The 17539-nt window shown below is 45.6% G+C and overlaps 1 protein-coding gene across 1 annotated transcript; it reads left to right on the forward strand.

Annotated features, from left to right (window-relative positions):
* The first annotated feature begins 4751 nt into the window (after positions 1-4751).
* On the forward strand, positions 4752-11153 carry BATF3 (basic leucine zipper ATF-like transcription factor 3). The gene is made up of 3 exons (XM_030557551.1): positions 4752-5096; positions 7919-8023; positions 10508-11153. The coding sequence occupies exons 1-3, from the start codon at positions 5025-5027 to the stop codon at positions 10691-10693; spliced, it is 363 nt and encodes a 120-aa protein (XP_030413411.1). The 5' UTR covers positions 4752-5024; the 3' UTR covers positions 10694-11153.
* The last annotated feature ends 6386 nt before the right edge of the window (positions 11154-17539 follow it).

The following is a 17539-nucleotide window of genomic DNA, read 5'->3' on the forward strand; positions in this document are numbered from 1 at the left end:
AATTGCTTAAAAGAATATTGAATAAACAGCCTTATTCAAAAAGAATACAAATCAAAGCACTCCAGCACTTATATTCATGCAAATACCAAAGAAAAGAAACCATATAACTTACTATCTGATCTCTTTGCCTTACACTTAGAAACAGAAGATTAGAAAACAGAACTACTTCTTCAAAGCTCAGAGAAAGCAGGCAGACAGAAAAACAAAGACTCAGACACCAACTTCCCTCCACCCAGAGTTGAAAAAATCCGGTTTCCTGATTGGTCCTCTGGTCAGGTGCTTCAGGTGAAAGAGACATTAACCCTTAGCTGTCTGTTTATGACAGCTGATGACTCCAGACTGCTACTGATTGGTCTCGAATCAATTTGGAGTCGTGAAGTCAACTGTTGGTGCTGTGTTAATGCAATGTGCAAGGCAATTAATCGCATCCTGCTACAAACAACCATGATTTTGGGAAATGTGTGAAACAGTGGATGGCTTTGCAGAAATGGATTTCCCTAACTGTGGAGGGGCGATAGATGGCACACATTCCAATTTTGGCACCAGACCACCCTGCAACACAGTACATCAATAGGAAGGGGTGCTTCTCTGTGGTGTTGCGGATGCTTGTGGCTCACCATGAGAGTTTCACTGACATCAACATGGGGTGTTCTGGAAAGGTGCATGATGCATGTATCTTCAGGAACACCAGCCAGTACAGAAAACTACAAGCAGGCACTTTCTTTCCAAACCAGAAGATTACATTCAGAGATATTGAAATGTCATAGTGATCCTGGGAAATTCAGCGTACCCTACAGCCATGACTTGTGAAAGCTTACACAGGAAACCTGGACAGCAGTAAGGAGTGGTTCAACAACAGGCTGAGTAGGGGACGGATGACAGGAGAATGTGCCTTTTCCAGATTAAAGCTGCGTTGGTGATGCATTTATGGAAGGTTATACCTTAATGAGGATAATGTTCCCATGGTCATAGCCACGTGCTGTACGTTGCATACTGTTTGTGAAGATAAGGGTGAAAGGTTTGCTCAATGGTGGAGTATTGAGGCAGACTGCTTGGCTGCTGATTTTGAGCAGCCAGATACCAGGGCTGTTAGAGGACCCCAAATGTGGGGGGCGGGGATTCAAATCAGAGAGGCTTTGAGGTAACATTTTGAAAATGAAAACCAGTAATGTATATCTCTGATTGGTGCTGTAATGTTATATTACATGTAGTTTTCCTAGGAAGCAATGGTGACATTTGGGGCCTTACGGTCCAGCAAGCACATGAATAAACTGCCCATGTATATATTGGAAGTGCCTGCTATCTCATTTTGTAGAAAACAAATAAAGATGAGTTACCATTCAAAAACTTTGCTTTTATTGCACAAGAAACAACACACACAAACACAGGAAGATGCTTTGTGGCAAAGGAGGTACTAGGGAAGGGCGGAGTTTCATAATAAAAGTTGGACCTACACACAGCTCTGAAAGTTGTCTGAGGGGGTGGAGCGAAGGCAAAACCAAGAAGCCTCAGCAATTGGAAAGGACTGTGTGGGAAGAGTTGGGGGAGGGGGCATGGAAAAGAATTCTGAATGTGCTGCAGGGGAGAGCGGGCACAGATCTGCTCACTCTGCAGCATTATTAAGGACTTCAGCATCTGTGTTTGCTTCTCCATGACTTTAATCATCCACTTACTAGTATCCTTAACAAACTCCTCATTTTCTTTTCTGTCCTGCCTTTTGGCTTCTCACCACTCCTTGTGTTCCCCTTTCTCTGCATTGGAGGACTGCAGTACCTGCCGGAACATGGCTTCTTTACTCTGTCTTGGGCACTTTCTTATCCAGCGGAGATGCTTGGCCGGTGTGTGTCGGGGGTGGAGGGATGTTCCTGAAGGCCACATCTGGTGAAGCACAAGGAACAGTGCACAGAAGCATGATTGTTAAATTCATGCACAACATTGAAACATTTCAGTAAAATACACCTTTTGCAACATTCAATCACTTTCTGACTGACCCTTGGCAAGCACACATCTCTGTGAACAGCCAAAGCATGGTGAATGTGGGCGGAGGTGCTCCACATGGGGAAAAGAGCACTCACTCTGCAGGGGTTGTGGTGCAGCCAACTAGGGAAAAAATTCTAAAATTTTCTCTCACTTTTCCACCAGCAGGGGTCATTCTAGCAGATATCTCACTGCTAAGGGTAAGCAGGGAAAGGATGGTACATCTGCTACATGCTTGTGACTTCCACCCTGCTCCCTACGTTGCTCACCAGTGTGCCACTTTGGTCCCTGCACAAGTGATTGCCGAATAGTGCAGGAAAGTTTCCTACAATGGGGGAAGGAACAAAGCTGCTCTGCCACGGAACCTTGGGCAGGAGATTACTGAGTACCTCCAGGAAACTTTCCTAGAGATCTCTCTGGAGGATTCCCATGAGATCTCAGCATGCATCAACACCCTGTTCTGCCATACTGATTAGCTATACAGGGAAATGTCCAGCTCATGGAAACACAGCCAGCCTCTCACATTTCTATGCCTTGAAACCACCTCTGCACTACACAAACCAAGCCACTTATCAGGTGTCTCTTCTCCTGCTTCTTGCTCACTGGAGAGCAGCTGCTGAGATTGGCTAGACACCTCTGGAGTGGTGAACAGTTCCTGGCTGCCTGCCCCTCCAGCAGACTTCGCCGGGAGCTCCACATCCTCATCTAACTTTTCTCTTCATCAGTGACTTTGTTCTCTGGGTTAGTTTGTCTTTCCACCTCCTCCAGGCCCGCCGAAGTATCCATGGGGCTCTTGGCGGTGAAGGTGGAGTCACCACCGAGAATAGCGTCCAGCGCCTTATAGAACTGGCAGGTCTTAAGTGAAGTACCGAAGTGACGGTTTGCCTCCCTCGCCTTATGGTATGCCTGCCTCAGCAACTTTATCATCGCTCTGCACTGCAGCGTGTCCCAATCCCAGCCCTTTTCACACAAGCCTCGAGAAATGTGCCCGTAGGTATAGAGTGACCAGATAGCAAGTGTGAAAAAATTAGGACGGAGGTGGAGGGTAATAGGAGCCTATAGAAAAAAAGCCCCTATAAAATCAGGACATTGGATCACCCTACATAGGTATCCCTATTCCTGTGGCTCACGTGCAGCTGGGACTGCACTGCTCCTCTCCCCATCCAACAGCTCCGCAGTGGTCCAAATGGAAGCAGGAGAGCGGTTGCTGCGATAACCGGCCATGGGCACCTGGGAAGATGCAATGAGAGCTCTCCAGGCTGAGCAAACAGGAAATGGAATTTCAAAAATTCTCAGGACTTCTAAGGGGAAGGGGCAGATGGTTGTTTTCCTGGCTGCAGCACAGCAGAGTTCAAACTTCTGACCAGAGCAGACCCCGATGAGCATTACGGAACACCTCCTGGAAGCCAATTAAAGCGATAAAATTAAATGTGATATCTAAACTGGCACTTTGTCAACAAAAATTTAGAGGAAAAATATGTAAGGCTGTGTCTACACTGCCACTTTCTGCACTAAAATTTTGGTTGTTCAGAGGTGTGAAAAAATACCTCCCTGAGTGACAAAAGTTTTAGTGCTGAAAAGTGCCAGTATAGACAGCACAGTATAGACGCTGGGAGCTGTGGGGGTGGTTATTTTTTATCACTGAGCTCTCCCCCCAGCAATAAAGCATCACTACACTGCCCATGTCACAGTGCTGCTGCGGCTGCACTGTAATGTGGGCAGTGTAGACATACCCTTAATCTTTCGTTGGGGTAGTTGTATTTTGTTACCAAAACGGGGCATTTTTGCCACCAAAAGTCATATTGCAGTATGTAAGCACTCACTGTTTTGTAGACAAAAGCTGCCTTTTGTCAGCAAAACCTTGTAGTCTAGACAAGGCCTAACTCAAAGTGTCACAGCTAAATATCGCAGTTGAACAGATTGTTTAGTATATGTAGTTAACACATTGCAAGGGCCCCTTCAAAGTGAATTGGCCTGTTAACATCCTTCCCCTGAGAGGGAAGGAAAGCGGGGGAGAAGGCAGGCAGTTGGGAGGGTTGTTAGTGCCTTGTACATTCTTATAATAAGGTACAAATCCAGTGTGTCTATTCCATGATTTTTAGTAGCTAGCATCCTTCTTGCTAAGCATTTATACTGTTCTCATCACTGTCCTGTTGGTAGGACAGACCCTTTTTAAATACGGGAAATGGTTGGTTTCACTGTCCCACAAGAGAATCCATCTAATCCCGTATTGTATAGCTGTGCAGGAGGGAGCGTATTAAGGACTGTGATCCTGTTTCCTCTTCCTCCTTACACTCCTCCTCCTAGCCCTTAAAATATGTCATTGTAGAAATGGGGCTAAAACCAAACCTCGGATCTGAGCAGCCCCTAAATCTCTGCCCCCCCTCAGAGCGGGACCTGAGTTTTCTCTCTAAGGAGCTGAACTAAACTCTTCTGTCCAGCCCCCTCTGACATGGTCTCTCTTTGCTAGGGAGGGGGGCGGAGTTTGGCTCCCATCGCCAAGGAATCGCTTTAAGGTGCCCGTCGTAGCCTTCCGTTCTTATTTCCCAAATTGCCCCCGTGCTAGGGTATCTATGGCTCGGAGTATCGCTCTCACGAGCCCCCCGAGGCGTGCGGGGGAAGGGAGCTCTGGCCTCCCCCCGCCTGGCCTGGTCCGCAGCCCCTCTCGCTTCCCCACGCAGCCACTCTTGCGGTTTAGCAACTAGTTCCCTCCTAAGTTTCAAAGGGCGCCACGTGACTTCCATGAAATTGACAAGTGAGCTGCTGCTGCCGCCGCCGCCGCGAGTGCGGGACTCCCAGGCTCTGCCTCCCGGAGGCTGCGGCCGCGGCCAGATCCGGGCAGAGGGGGCGGCTCCTCCCCGGGGGCTGGGGAAGCACAGAGAGCGCGCGAGCCGCTGCAGCCAGGTGCAGGCTGCCGGGATGCCCCGGGCCGGAGTTTCCCCCTAGCGAGGCTGGGGACAGGAGTGCGCTGGCAGGGGCCGGGGTGCGGGGAGCGTGGCTGCTCTTTGGGCTCCCGCCGCGGCCCCGGCCGCTCAGCAGCTCCCGGGATGTCGCACGGTGTCCCGGCTTCGGGCAGCGTTCTGCAGCGAAGCGCCTCTTCCGATGGGAATCAGCCGCAGGTACCGGGCCGGGGCCGGGTGAATCAGGGGTCGAGTGGCGCAGCAGCCGGGGCGTGGGGCGGGACACCAGCAGGGCAGGAGCAGGCTATGGAGAAGCACGGGGCGTGGGCAGGGAACTCGGCAGCCTTTCCCTGTTCTCATCCCATTTCCCGCTCCTGTACAAAGGTCGCCGATGCCCCTCAAAGTGCGTTGTGAGCGCTTAGTGCTAGTCTTCAATTTGGCACCGACTCGTCTGGGGTCTCCCCCCCTCCATTTTAATTTGAGCAGTTGCTGCTTATTCTTTATGGACTCCCTGCAAATGACATCACATAAGGAAATGTTTTCCTCACCGCCATAGATAGCATCCTTCACCTCTACCTTCCTGAGACTGTAGATCAGGAGTCCAGCATGGAGATCACTTTTGACAGGACCATGTCCTGATCTAGGGCCAAGCAGGAATTGGGTCACAAATACATAATGCTGAGTCCCCTATAACATAGTGACTGGAGTCAGGTGGGAGGTGCAGGCGGAGAAGGCTTTTCTCCTCCTCTTGGCAGGGCAGATTTGCAGCATGGAGCCAGGATCAGGATGTACAGGTAGGAGACAGGATGATCAGAACTGCCAGTTTTGGCTGGACATATTCCTGGAGGTTTCATCACATGATATAACCTATAGTTCAAGATTAATCTTGAATTCCTGGAGACTTCAGGACAATCCTGGTGAGTTGGCAACCCTAAGAGAAATGGCTGCTTCCATGCTTCCCAAGCTAAAGAGCAGCATCTCTTTGATGCTGGTATTGGTTGTCCTGACCTTGTCTTGGGACACCAACTCCTGCCTAGACATGCCTGTGCTGTAATCTCTAACCCCGTAGGGAAGATGCAGAAGAGAACAGAAGATGCAGAAGAGATGCCCTCTTTCCATGGATCTTAATTACCATGGGCGCTCCTTTTGCCCACTCTAGCCCTTTCTTTCATGAAACCACACACAGACATATGTCTCTCCTGTGCATGTCTGACACGTGGGATGGAATTCATCACTGATGTGACTCCATTGATTTCAATAGTGTTACCTCAGAGATGAGTTCAGTTCCCAGACTTCAGCAGTCTGGGTAGCAGTGCATTACAGCACCTACCAGGACAGCTTCTTCAATCGAGGACATGCAGTTTTAAATACTTTCTGCTCTGTTGTATAAATCTTCCTTGTAAGAGAGGAAACAGTGGTTAACTTGACGGAGTAAACATTGCTAGGAGCAACAGCAGCCACCGCCAGCAGCCTTAATGCTGTCGTTGACACGCTGGGATGAATTCGTGTCTTCTTTCCAAACCAAGATGAAAGGCAAGTGATCATGTCCTGTTACAGAGCTGTGGGGGAATACTTGCAGCATGCTTAGGGAATTCCTCCCCCTGCTCCCCAATCCCAGCTCACTCTTCTGCAGAATATGCTGCAGCTTGGTGATGAATGTGCTTTCTCTGGACTATAAAAATCTTATTGTTGTCTAAGTCGAATGTGACTTATATCTGCAGACCACTGTTGCTGGGCATTGTTAGCTAGCAGGCAAGCTTATTTCCCCGATTCCTTTAATATATATAAAATTCTGCTCCAGCCTGAGATGAAGCAAATGACATTTCCGACCTGACGGAGAATTTTTCCGGTATGCAAGGGAGAGTTAATCGTTGGATTTATAATGGAAAGCCTCCCAAAGCCTCCACAAACCATGATCAAAACTCCATAATGAAAACAGAAAGTTATTTTCTAGGTTGTGAGTGGATTTTGGGTGTGAACAATACAGGAAAACGTTAATCCAAAATAGGATCTCTTACTAAGATATTTTATATAGGAGATTTTCTTCTCTAAAAAGCCAAAACCATCTGTGATTGTGTAAATTTCAAAGATACCCTGCCATGTTTATTATATGCTATTTATGTAATCAACAAGCTTGTTTCCGGAAAACTACCTGGTCTTCTGGATTAAGTGGACATAAAACACTATTATTCTGATTGGTAGAGTTTTATATCTACTTTTCATACACTCGTATAAGTGGCTACAAGATACAGGCAGGGATACTGGAATAATTTTTGTAGTGGGGAAACCCTGCTTTTGGTTGTTATTACTACTTCAAGCCAGGGGTGCACCTTCAGCACCCCTAGTTCCAGCCCCCTTGATGCAGGGTAACTTGTTCACCTTAGCCTCCAATGATAGAACAAGAAGCAATGGGCTTAAACTGCAGCAAGGGACATTTAGGTTGGACATTAGGAAAAAGTTCCTAACTGTCAGGGTAGTTAAACACTGGAATAGATTGCCTAGGGAAGTTGTGGAATCTCCATCGCTGGAGATATTTAAGAGTAGGTTAGATAAATGTCTATCAGGGATGGTCTAGACAGTATTTGGTCCTGCCATGAGGGCAGGGGACTGGACTCGATGACCTCTCGAGGTCCCTTCCAGTCCTAGAGTCTATGAGTCTATGAGTCTATGAGAATCAGGCCTCTCTAGTTTTTAGTCCTTGTTGTGCCACTGACTTGCTTAACAACCCCAGCTCCCACTGATGTCAATCGAAGGAGCACTTTTGATGTCAATAGGAGCAGCTCAGCACTTTTGAAAATCAGGCCACAAATCTCTCCATGCCTCAGTTTCCCTGTCTGTGTAATGGAGGTAATGCTACTTACTGACCTTTGCAAAGTGCTTTAAGATCTGTGGATGGAGAGGATTATGTAGGAATGAAATACTATTATTATGAAACACATCAGATTGTTTGCTTATTTTCACTAAAAGTTATTTCCTTGCTTTTTGAATCTCAGCGCACTTTAAAAAACAACAACAACAAGGTGTTTGGTTTGCTTTTTCAGAGTCCTGAAGAGGATGATAGGAAGATAAGACGGAGAGAAAAAAACAGAGTCGCTGCCCAGAGAAGCCGGAAGAAACAAACGCAGAAAGCAGACAAACTCCATGAGGTGAATGGGTACTTCATATATTGCATTGCCTTTTGAGCGTTGTGTGCAGAATTTAACAATACTGTGCATTTCTTAAACAGATATGGGGTGGTTTTCGTACTAATCCAGCATGAGGAAGTTTGGTTTGGTATAAAAACATATGAATTACCATACTGGACCATGCTGGTGAGCTGTCTAGTCCAATATTTTGCCTACATTGAAACATCTGGAACTTGCCAGTGGTGCTAGATCCTTATACTGAACAATTAAGGAATAAGCTTCCAATGGGGAAGCTTCTCCTAACTCCAATAAGTCACTGAAGTATGAGGGTTTAGACATGTTGTATATATTTTATCCTATCTTAAACTGTGGATGTTCCGGTTGTGCATATAAATGTCTGATCCTTTTTGAAATCCTATTTACAAATCCTCAGCATCAATAATATAATATGGTAGCCCTACTGTCTGTTCAGCTGTAAATCTGACAGGGCAGGCATTGTCTCTTTTCTGTGTTTGTACAGCAGCCAGCACAATGAGGCCTCTAGCTTGACTGAGGCTTTGGGCACCACCATACTGTAAATATTTACGACTATGCTACTAATACCTTTATGTAAATGACGCAGCTCTCAGGGCCCAATTCAGCACAGAATTATCTCTGTCTTCTACATTGTGAAAATAAAATGTATCCACAGAAGACAATTTTTCATGATGTCTTTTGTCCTTGCAAAACACTGTGAAGTGCAAGAAATACTTGTAATGGTGTCGCCATAACTGGGTTCCATGATACCAACTTCTAGTGATGAAATGCCAAATTTCTGCACTTTTCTTCCCCTGGTGTCTACTACAGAAGGCCTCCAAACTCTTCTACAGTTCAGTTCAGTTAATTCATTCCCATAGGCAGTCTCTGCTCAGGTAAGAAGCAGGACTGGAATAACAAAGGTGTGGGTCAGGATTGATGTGGGTGCAAAGCAGAGCGGTGTTTAGAAACCAGCATAGAACCTGCCTGCATATTTGATTCTTCATAGTGCTCTTGTGAGCATTACATTCAAATACATTTTAAAGGAGGAATAATAAGGATAACTTCAGAGGGAAACAGTTTGTTACATTTGCTGGATTGTGGTTATTTTCTTGCTGTATAAGCACACTGGTCATGGTGATTGGACAGCTTGTGTGTTGATCTAGATGGGAACTTCTGTGGAAGTGTTTGCTAACCCACATTCAGTTGAAAGTGAAAACCAGAGAATAACTGAAGTTACACTGGAACACTGGTCCCAGAGCCTTTTCACACCGATCAATATAATCTCATTGTTTCCTTGTATTCCCCCATCTGTCTGCATCCATCTGTTGTCTCATCTTATATTTAGGTTGTAAGCTCTTTGGGGTAGGGACTGTGTTAGTGTTGTGTGTCTGTACAACACCTAGCATAGTGGGGATACTGGTCCATGAGTGGGGTTCCTAGGTGCTATACTGATACAAATAATAATATTTAGTTAATAATAATGCCCCCCAGCATATATACCAATTCAGTTTATATTACAAGGTCTCTAGCAAGTTACTGAAGTTCCAGATGAGTAGCAGATGATAGCAGAAAATGAGGGGCTCACAGAATGTTTTCAATTTTGTAATCATTAATTCATCTAGTAGATAATGCAGAAGGAAAGTAGTGCTTAGTTTCTTTCTGAAACATAAATGCAGATGTAGAGTTGAGTTAGCTGCTATCAGGGCCAGACTTTGGGCTCAGTAGCTTCCATGGTATTACACGGCCAATCTGGGCTTTGCGACCACATAAGTCATTGTACAACCCGAAAGGAAAGAAACCCCAGGCACAGATTTAGCACTTAGGCAGTTGCCCAGCTACTCATGTTTCCCAAAGCAAACCAGGACTCTGCCCAGCCTAACTTGGGAATTTTTGATTTTTTAGGCAATACAATACCTTTTGCAGTCTGCAGAGGATGTATCCTGAAAGGAAGGATCTTTGGATGGTGTGGAACTCCTAAACCACCCCCATCCCTTCAACCTGTGCAGAGGACATGGCTGGGGAAAGAAGCTGGGTGTTCTGGTCACAGCCCACACTCTTGCAATCACTGGTTGCCAGAATGGTCCCTTTGGGCCATTGCCAGCGAGCACAACCTAGAGCACCCTTAGGCTACAACAATTTGTGATGGGGGAACCAGAACAACATAGATTAGCCCAGGATCAGGAGAATGCAAAGGTGGCTAAATGCTACCTTCGCAATCCTCTCCTGAGTGGAACTACATGCTTCACGGCCACAGCTCAGGATCTGGGCCCACAACTATAGCTCAATAAGAACGTGAATAGTAACAGCTGCATTGTTACAAGCATCTGTATTTATTAGGCTAGTTCAATATTTTGATTCTTATATTAGATTTCAAAAACATTAAATAAGCAGAAACAACAATTTATTCTGCCATCATTTGATTAAAAACAGGTGAAGGCACTGAAAGGAACGTTTTTATTAGCAGTGGGCTTCCTTTTTTCATTGCAGGAATATGAGTGCCTTGAACAGGAAAATACCTCCCTGAAAAAAGAGATTGGGAAGCTAACAGATGAGATGAAACACCTGAGCGAGGTGTTGAAGGACCATGAAAAGATCTGCCCTTTATTGCACTGCTCCATGAACTTTGTGACCATACCTAGGCCTGATGCCCTCACCAGTTGTCTGCCAAGATGAGAGCTCCTCCTTATTGCCTTTAAATGCTGGTTATTGTTGCACGTAAATGGGAGAGATTTAAAGATCCAGCTTCTTTTTTTCACCACAATGCAGGTATATCCTCCCTCTTGCAGAGGGATGGACTTTATCTAATAGGCCTTTACATCTCTAAATCCTCTGAATATCAAAAAGGTCAGTGTGGGGAGAACAAGACTAAGCTACAATTTATTTTCTAGAACCTGTAATACACTGTTCCGTCTTCATAAATGGCAAAATATGATACAATCTGCTTTTACAGGATGGAAACTCTAGAGAAAAATAGCGGTATAGGCTAGAATATGATTTACCCCACACTCTGCTGGCTATTATTTCTGAATTATTAGATTGTCATCCATAGATCTTATATATATAATATCCTGGCAGCTCATTTTTTGTTTACACTGGGGTTTGGCTAATAAAATCAATGTGCTCTTTTTATCTTTATGGTGTCCCCCACCTTCTTCGATATCCAGTGCCTTTCAAACACCTTTACATTTGCTCATTTGTCAAATCCAAAGTCTAATTCTAATCTCCCTGATTTCAGCGTGCCTTAATATTTGCTTATCACCAGCTTCAGGATGTTTGGAAAGCTTTATTGGCTTCCCTTCTGAAGCTTGTGTAACAACTGAGTGTAGATCATCTTTACTTCCCTAATCGTCCAAAGCATCAATCCTCAAAGAGTTTTGTTCTCATTCTTGCATGAAGTGTGCCCACTTTCCAGGGAATAAATGCAGAACAGGCAGTTTGGGTCCAGATTCATCCCAGGAGCTAAGCCATTGTAGCCAGTGGAATTCTACCGGGGGAATTCCCTTTGGGTTTTTTTGTTTTGTGGTTTGTTTGTATGTTTTGTAATTTACTAGTTGTGCTTTTCCCCATTATCCATTACACATCTAGAGTTAGACTCACCAGGGAGACTTAGATGCCTAAGCCCAACATTTAGGTGCCACTAGCATTCACCAAATCCCCAAGGTGCCTACATTTTGGCACCTGGTTTGCATAGCTGCCTCAATTCTGCCCCCATCCAGCAGCTTGGTGCTTAACTTTCATCTAAGCCCCAGCAGGATTTATCAACTAGGCATTCCTCTGTCTGTTGCCTTTGGGGCCTGATCCCATAGGTGTACTGATAGCATGCCTAAACCTGCACAAAAGATGCCAGAGGAGATGGTGGTGGTGTCCCCCTTTTGCCCAGTAGCCCAGTGGTTAGAGCACTCACCCAGGATGTGGGAGACCTAGGTTCAAATCACTGCTGTACTGCCTCCTGTCTCCACAGGAAAGTTGGTGGTATGGTCGGTAGATAAAAGCTTGGCTACAGGATGAAGGAGACCTGCCTGACTTTTCAGCCGCTGAACAACCAGCTGGCTGCAATGTGAGCCTCCTTCCAGCAGGGGATCTCTTGTACAGTCTGACCAGAATTACAGGTATCTAGAACAGGGCACTGCTTGGGAGGGAGTTGGCAGCTGAGGAGTAAGAGGTGTAGAGCTGAAGCTGCCTGATGCCCAGGTTTTCCTGGACGTGAACTCTTTTTTGGTAGCCCACCCTCTGTCTGGGCAGATTTTTCAAACAAGAGGCAGTGTCCAGGATTTTTCGTTGTGGAGCAGACGTTGCAGCTCAGAGAGAGCCATCTCCACGCCCCGACTGGTCCATCCCCTGCATCACAGACGCCAGATCCTGCCTGCCCTAGCCCAGCCTGCCAGGTAAGTGGAGCCGCCGAGTGCCTCCCAGCCGGGCCACCTACCCCGCCACGGGGCCTCAGAGCCTGTCTGGGAGGGGTGACAGGACCAGGCTTTGGTTCCCTGTCATAGAGAGGGGGAGAGGTCCCAGGCCTGGGCCAGCCTCCCCGCCACTGTGATAGGGAGCAGGACACTGCCCCCCACCTCGACAGTGAGGCCTCAGGTACCCTCTTCAGGATCTCCCAGGTACCCTTCCCAGGACATACACACCTCTCCAGCACCTGCCCACGCCCCCTACCCATATGCATACACCCCTCCAGCACCCTCCCTCCCAGTACACATACATCTCTCCAGCACCCCCAAATCCCCCGTCCCAGAACACACACACCCCTCCAGCGCCCTCCCTCTCAGTACACACATACCCCTCCAACACTCCTAAATACACCCTTCAGCATCCCCAAATCCCCCTCCCAGTAAACACACCCCTCCAGCATCCCCTCATCCCCCTCCCAGTAAACACACCCCTCCAGCACCGCCAAATACCCCCTCCCAGTACACACACGCTCTATCCAGCATTCGTAAATCCCCCTCCAGCTCCTCCTTTCCCTCCCCATCCCCCAACAGTGTTCTCTAGCTGGGAACTTGAAATATGGTAACCCTATGCCCGAGTAAAGCCCCACCCCCACTCTTGCTCCCCAGCAACACTAGCTTGTGTTCAGTAATCATCCAGTTCAAGCAGGAACTCTGATTTTAAAAGCCAAATTAAAGAGTCAGGCCATGGATCTAGCTCATCCACACACACCAAAATAGATCAAGGCATCATTTATTGAATTGTTTCTGCTAATTTGAATAACAGTGAAGTAGTAATGGCTGCTTTATTGTTTCTCTTTGATACACTGTCAAAAAGGAGAGAGGTTTATAAAAGGGCATTATAATTGAACATTTTAGGCTTCCTTTGGTGTTTATTTTACTATGGAATCCAGAAATAGAATAATGGTCTCATACAAATGTAGGGCTGGAAAGGACCTCAACAGGTCATCCACAATATCCCATGTGCTGAGGCATGTCCAAGTATACTTAGACTGTCCCTGACAGGTGTTTGTCCAAACTGTTCTTAAAAGCCTCCAGTGATGGGGATTCCACAATCTCCTTGGAACTATGTTCATTATGTAAAGAGCAAAAGGCACAATAAGTGGCAGACCAAATGAACTATTTTTCCAGCTCTGTCACTAAAGTGTGTATGATATTGTTGACATTGGTGTTGATGCATCATCCTCATATTTAATAATAGAGTGGTAACTTACCAATATATACTCAAAGGCCTTTGGGCATCTTAAAAATAATTAGTTAAAATGATCAACATTCCACAAATAAATTCAACATTGCTGTCTGTTTATAGTTAGTTTGACGTTTGAGTCCACACATGGCAAGAAGGGAGCTGAGCTAATATAGCGGAGTCTCACATGGGATAAATAAAAAGATCAACATTCGGGCTACACCAATTACAAAAACCAAATGAACAGTTCGTGAGGTATAGGGTTGTAATGTATTTAAAAATAGACGTTTATTCTAAAGGCTGGGATAATCGGATTGTTACAACAAGAAAGACGAACAGAAAGTAAAAGGTTCCTTTGTAAACTAAGCAACAAAAATATCGTTATCAAATCCAAACCTCCCACTTTGGAGCAGACTGACGCACCATTGCAATATATATTCTAAATCTGTGTATGTGCTAAAATGTCCTGTCCTAGCTACTCATGTCTTAGCTTTCAAAAACTTCCAAAAAACTTCATTTGTTCCTTCTGAATTTGAGCTATTTTTTTTCTGATGTACGGTATATGTGAGGGATGCGTAGTAAGTGGGAGCTGTGTTGTCTTCAGTTGTATGGCATATATGAGTGTTACCATGTAGTCATAGCCTTGTTGTATATGGATGTACAATACATGTGAGTTTGACTGTGGTTTTCAAATACATAGTGAAGTTTGCCATCTGTCCAGATTTTGTTGGTATGTGGTGAGTCTTATACGTTCTATTTGTCACAATGAAGAAGCAAAATGCATGATGATCAAGTCTGCCAAAGTTAAAAAACACTCAATTAATCGATTGGGCCCAGTCTAAGTTGTCTTTCTGTTCATTTCGGTGATGTCCAGAATGACTGAAGTCTCTCTAAAAACCAATTTTAGCCTTCAAAGGTGAAAAATCAACAGAAAATAGTAGTCAAGCTTTCTGAAACCTTTAATTTGATTATAATAGACACTGACTTTGTACCTTGAGCTAGATATTTAAGGAGGAAAAAAGGAAACTACTTCTTCCACTGATCTCCCATATGTATATTTATGAATATTTACAACCTTCTAGATGTGATTTCAGTGCAGCTTCTTGTTGACTGCTCCAGAAGGTGATGGAGGCATATAATGGTTCAGTTTTTACTGTGCAGAATTCAGCAAGGAAAAGTGCTGTGATAGTCACGCTGTATTCCAGAATGAACTAAATTCTTTGATTTCCATTTTCCAGTTGTTGATGTATTAATTGTTTTAATATTGAAAGGCAGGGAATGTGATCACCAAAAGTGACACTGGGTATAAGATGTACTACAAACCCCAGTCGCCTTTTTATCAGATGTAGAGCTTGCAGTTTCCAGCAGCCTCATCAGTGAAGTGCAGAGCCCTTAGACATCAGCAAATCTGGTCAGAGGGAAGTGGTCAATGTAGGGTTGCCAATTTTGGTTGGCTGTATTCCTGGAGGTTTCATCATGTGACATAATCTTTAATTAAAGATTAATCTTTAAGTCCTGGAGACTCCAGGACAATCCTGGAGGGTTGGCAACCCATGGTCAGTGATGTGTGACATTGTCAGTCTTTGGCCACAGCTACATGTGAGATTCTCTTGTGGACATGAAGCCTGATTGCACATTGACTCTGGCCCGTTCAAAATCAGTTCAGAATGGCCCATGAGCTGCATGGCAAATCAAAACCAGGTACACACATGATCGGGTCAGTTATAAGAGAGTGTTTTCTGACATCAGTTGCAGACCATTCTTCACAACACATCAACAAAGGCCAGTTTTCTAGCCAAACTCCAGCATTGTTGCATCTATCTAAATTTCTGGAGTTTCATTTAGAAATCATGGGCCTAATTCCAATCATAGGGTACGTCCAGACCACCCGCCGTATCAGCGGGTAGCGATTGATTTATTGGGGATCGATATATCGTGTCTTGTCGAGACGCGATATATCGATCACCGAACGCGCTCCCCGTCGACTCTGGAACTCCACTGGAGTGAGCAGCGGTAGCAGAGTTGATGGGGGAGCCGCGGCCATCGACCCCGTGCCGTGAGGACGGGAGGTAAGTCGGAATAAGATATGTCGGCTTCAGCTGAAGTTGCGTATCTTACATCGACACCCGCCCCAGTGTAGACCAGGCCATAGTTATATCATTATAAACCCATTGACATCAGTGGGGGCATTCCCTCTCTACAGGAAAGCTAAAGGTTCAGGAAAGATGTACCATCAGGGTAGTTTTAAACACCTGTTAAACACCCACAGCTGGCCCATGTCAGCTGACTTGGGCTTGCGGGGCTCAGGCTGCAGGGCGGTAAAGAAGAGCTCTGTGAGCCTTGAAAGCTTGTGTCCCTCACCAACAGAAGTTGGTCCAATAACAAATATTATCTCAGCCACCTTGTCTCTCTCAATTGCAGTGTAGACATTCGGGCTCGGGCTGGAGCCTGAGCTTTGGTACCCCATGAGTGGGGAGTGTCCCAGAACCTGGGCTCCAGGCTGAGCCCATACATCTAACCACAGTTTTACAACCCTGCAGCCTGAGCCCCATGAGCCTGAGTCCGCTCACTTGGTCAGCCGCAAGTGTGCAATTGCTGTGTAGACAGACCTTCAGTGGCCTGTGACCTAATTAGCTACATTCTTAAATTCACCCATCCCTGTGGTATCTGAGCCCTGCCTTCCCCTGCAAAAAGCCCTGTCCTTCAGTCATTTATGTAGCTTTGTAAAATTGCACCTAGACAGCACTTCCCACTGTGCAGAGTTGAAAAGGGGGAGGTTGGGGGTGGGGAAAATGCATCACTGCTTGTAATGTTTGATGTCCTGGTGAGTACATTTTTTGTAAATCAGAAGGCAGCTATAACATATTCCCCTCAGTGACATTTCTCTGACCTGAACTGCTCTGCTGGGTGGAAATAAAGGAAAAACCTTGAGCCTATTATAGTATAAACTGTCATGAACAGTAAGAAAAAGAAGATGGCCCATCCAGGCTGAGGGGCACATGGCTATATCAGTTTACACCCACTTCCTGTTTTCAAAGTCACTTTCATAATCAGGAGCCCTAAGAATATATTTTTGAACATTAAAAACCCAGATTCTGAAGCACAGTTCTGTTGCTGTGGATGGGAGGAGTGGATTCTGTAGCTGTGGAATCTTGGAATCAGGCAGCCTTGCTGATGATTCTCCGCTGTACATAACAATATCCTAGTGTTGCTCCTTTTAATGACTGCTCTCTATCCATCCCTTTTCTGCCTTGATTGGCTGACCTGGACCTCCATGTTGATTTCTTTCAAAGACAGCAGGACTTCGTATGGGAAGAAGATCATCCTTAAATCCATCTCTAGCTCTTCTATCTCCCTCCTTCACACAGTCCTTCTGTTTGGGTTCAGAGTTTATAATCTTTGTCAAGTATCAGAGGGGTAGCCATGTTAGTCTGGATCTGTAAAAGCAGCAAAGAATCCAGTGGCACCTTATAGACTAACAGAGGTTTTGGAGCATGAGCTTTCGTGGGTGAATAAGGTGCCACAGGATTCTTTGCTGCTTTTATAATCTTTGTGTTATCCTTGATTTCAAACTTTGCATCCCTTCTCACCTCTCCTCTTTCAGCAAATCTGCCTCTTCTATCTCTGTAGCTTTGCCTATGCATACTCGCTTGTGTCCTCCTGTGCTGAAATCCTCATGCATGCCGTCATCTTCTCGAGCCTTGACTATTGCAATTCCCTTCTCAATGACTTCCAAAACCACACCCTCTCCAGGCTCCTACGTGTGCGGAATCCTGTCTCCACCCTGTCACATATACAAAAAGTCATAACCACATCAATCTCGTTCTCCACCGGCTGCATAATCGTTTCAGCATCCAGTTCAGAGCTGCCCTCCATGGACTT

This window comes from Gopherus evgoodei, chromosome 3, assembly GCF_007399415.2.
Source record: "Gopherus evgoodei ecotype Sinaloan lineage chromosome 3, rGopEvg1_v1.p, whole genome shotgun sequence".
Taxonomy (NCBI): domain Eukaryota; kingdom Metazoa; phylum Chordata; order Testudines; family Testudinidae; genus Gopherus; species Gopherus evgoodei.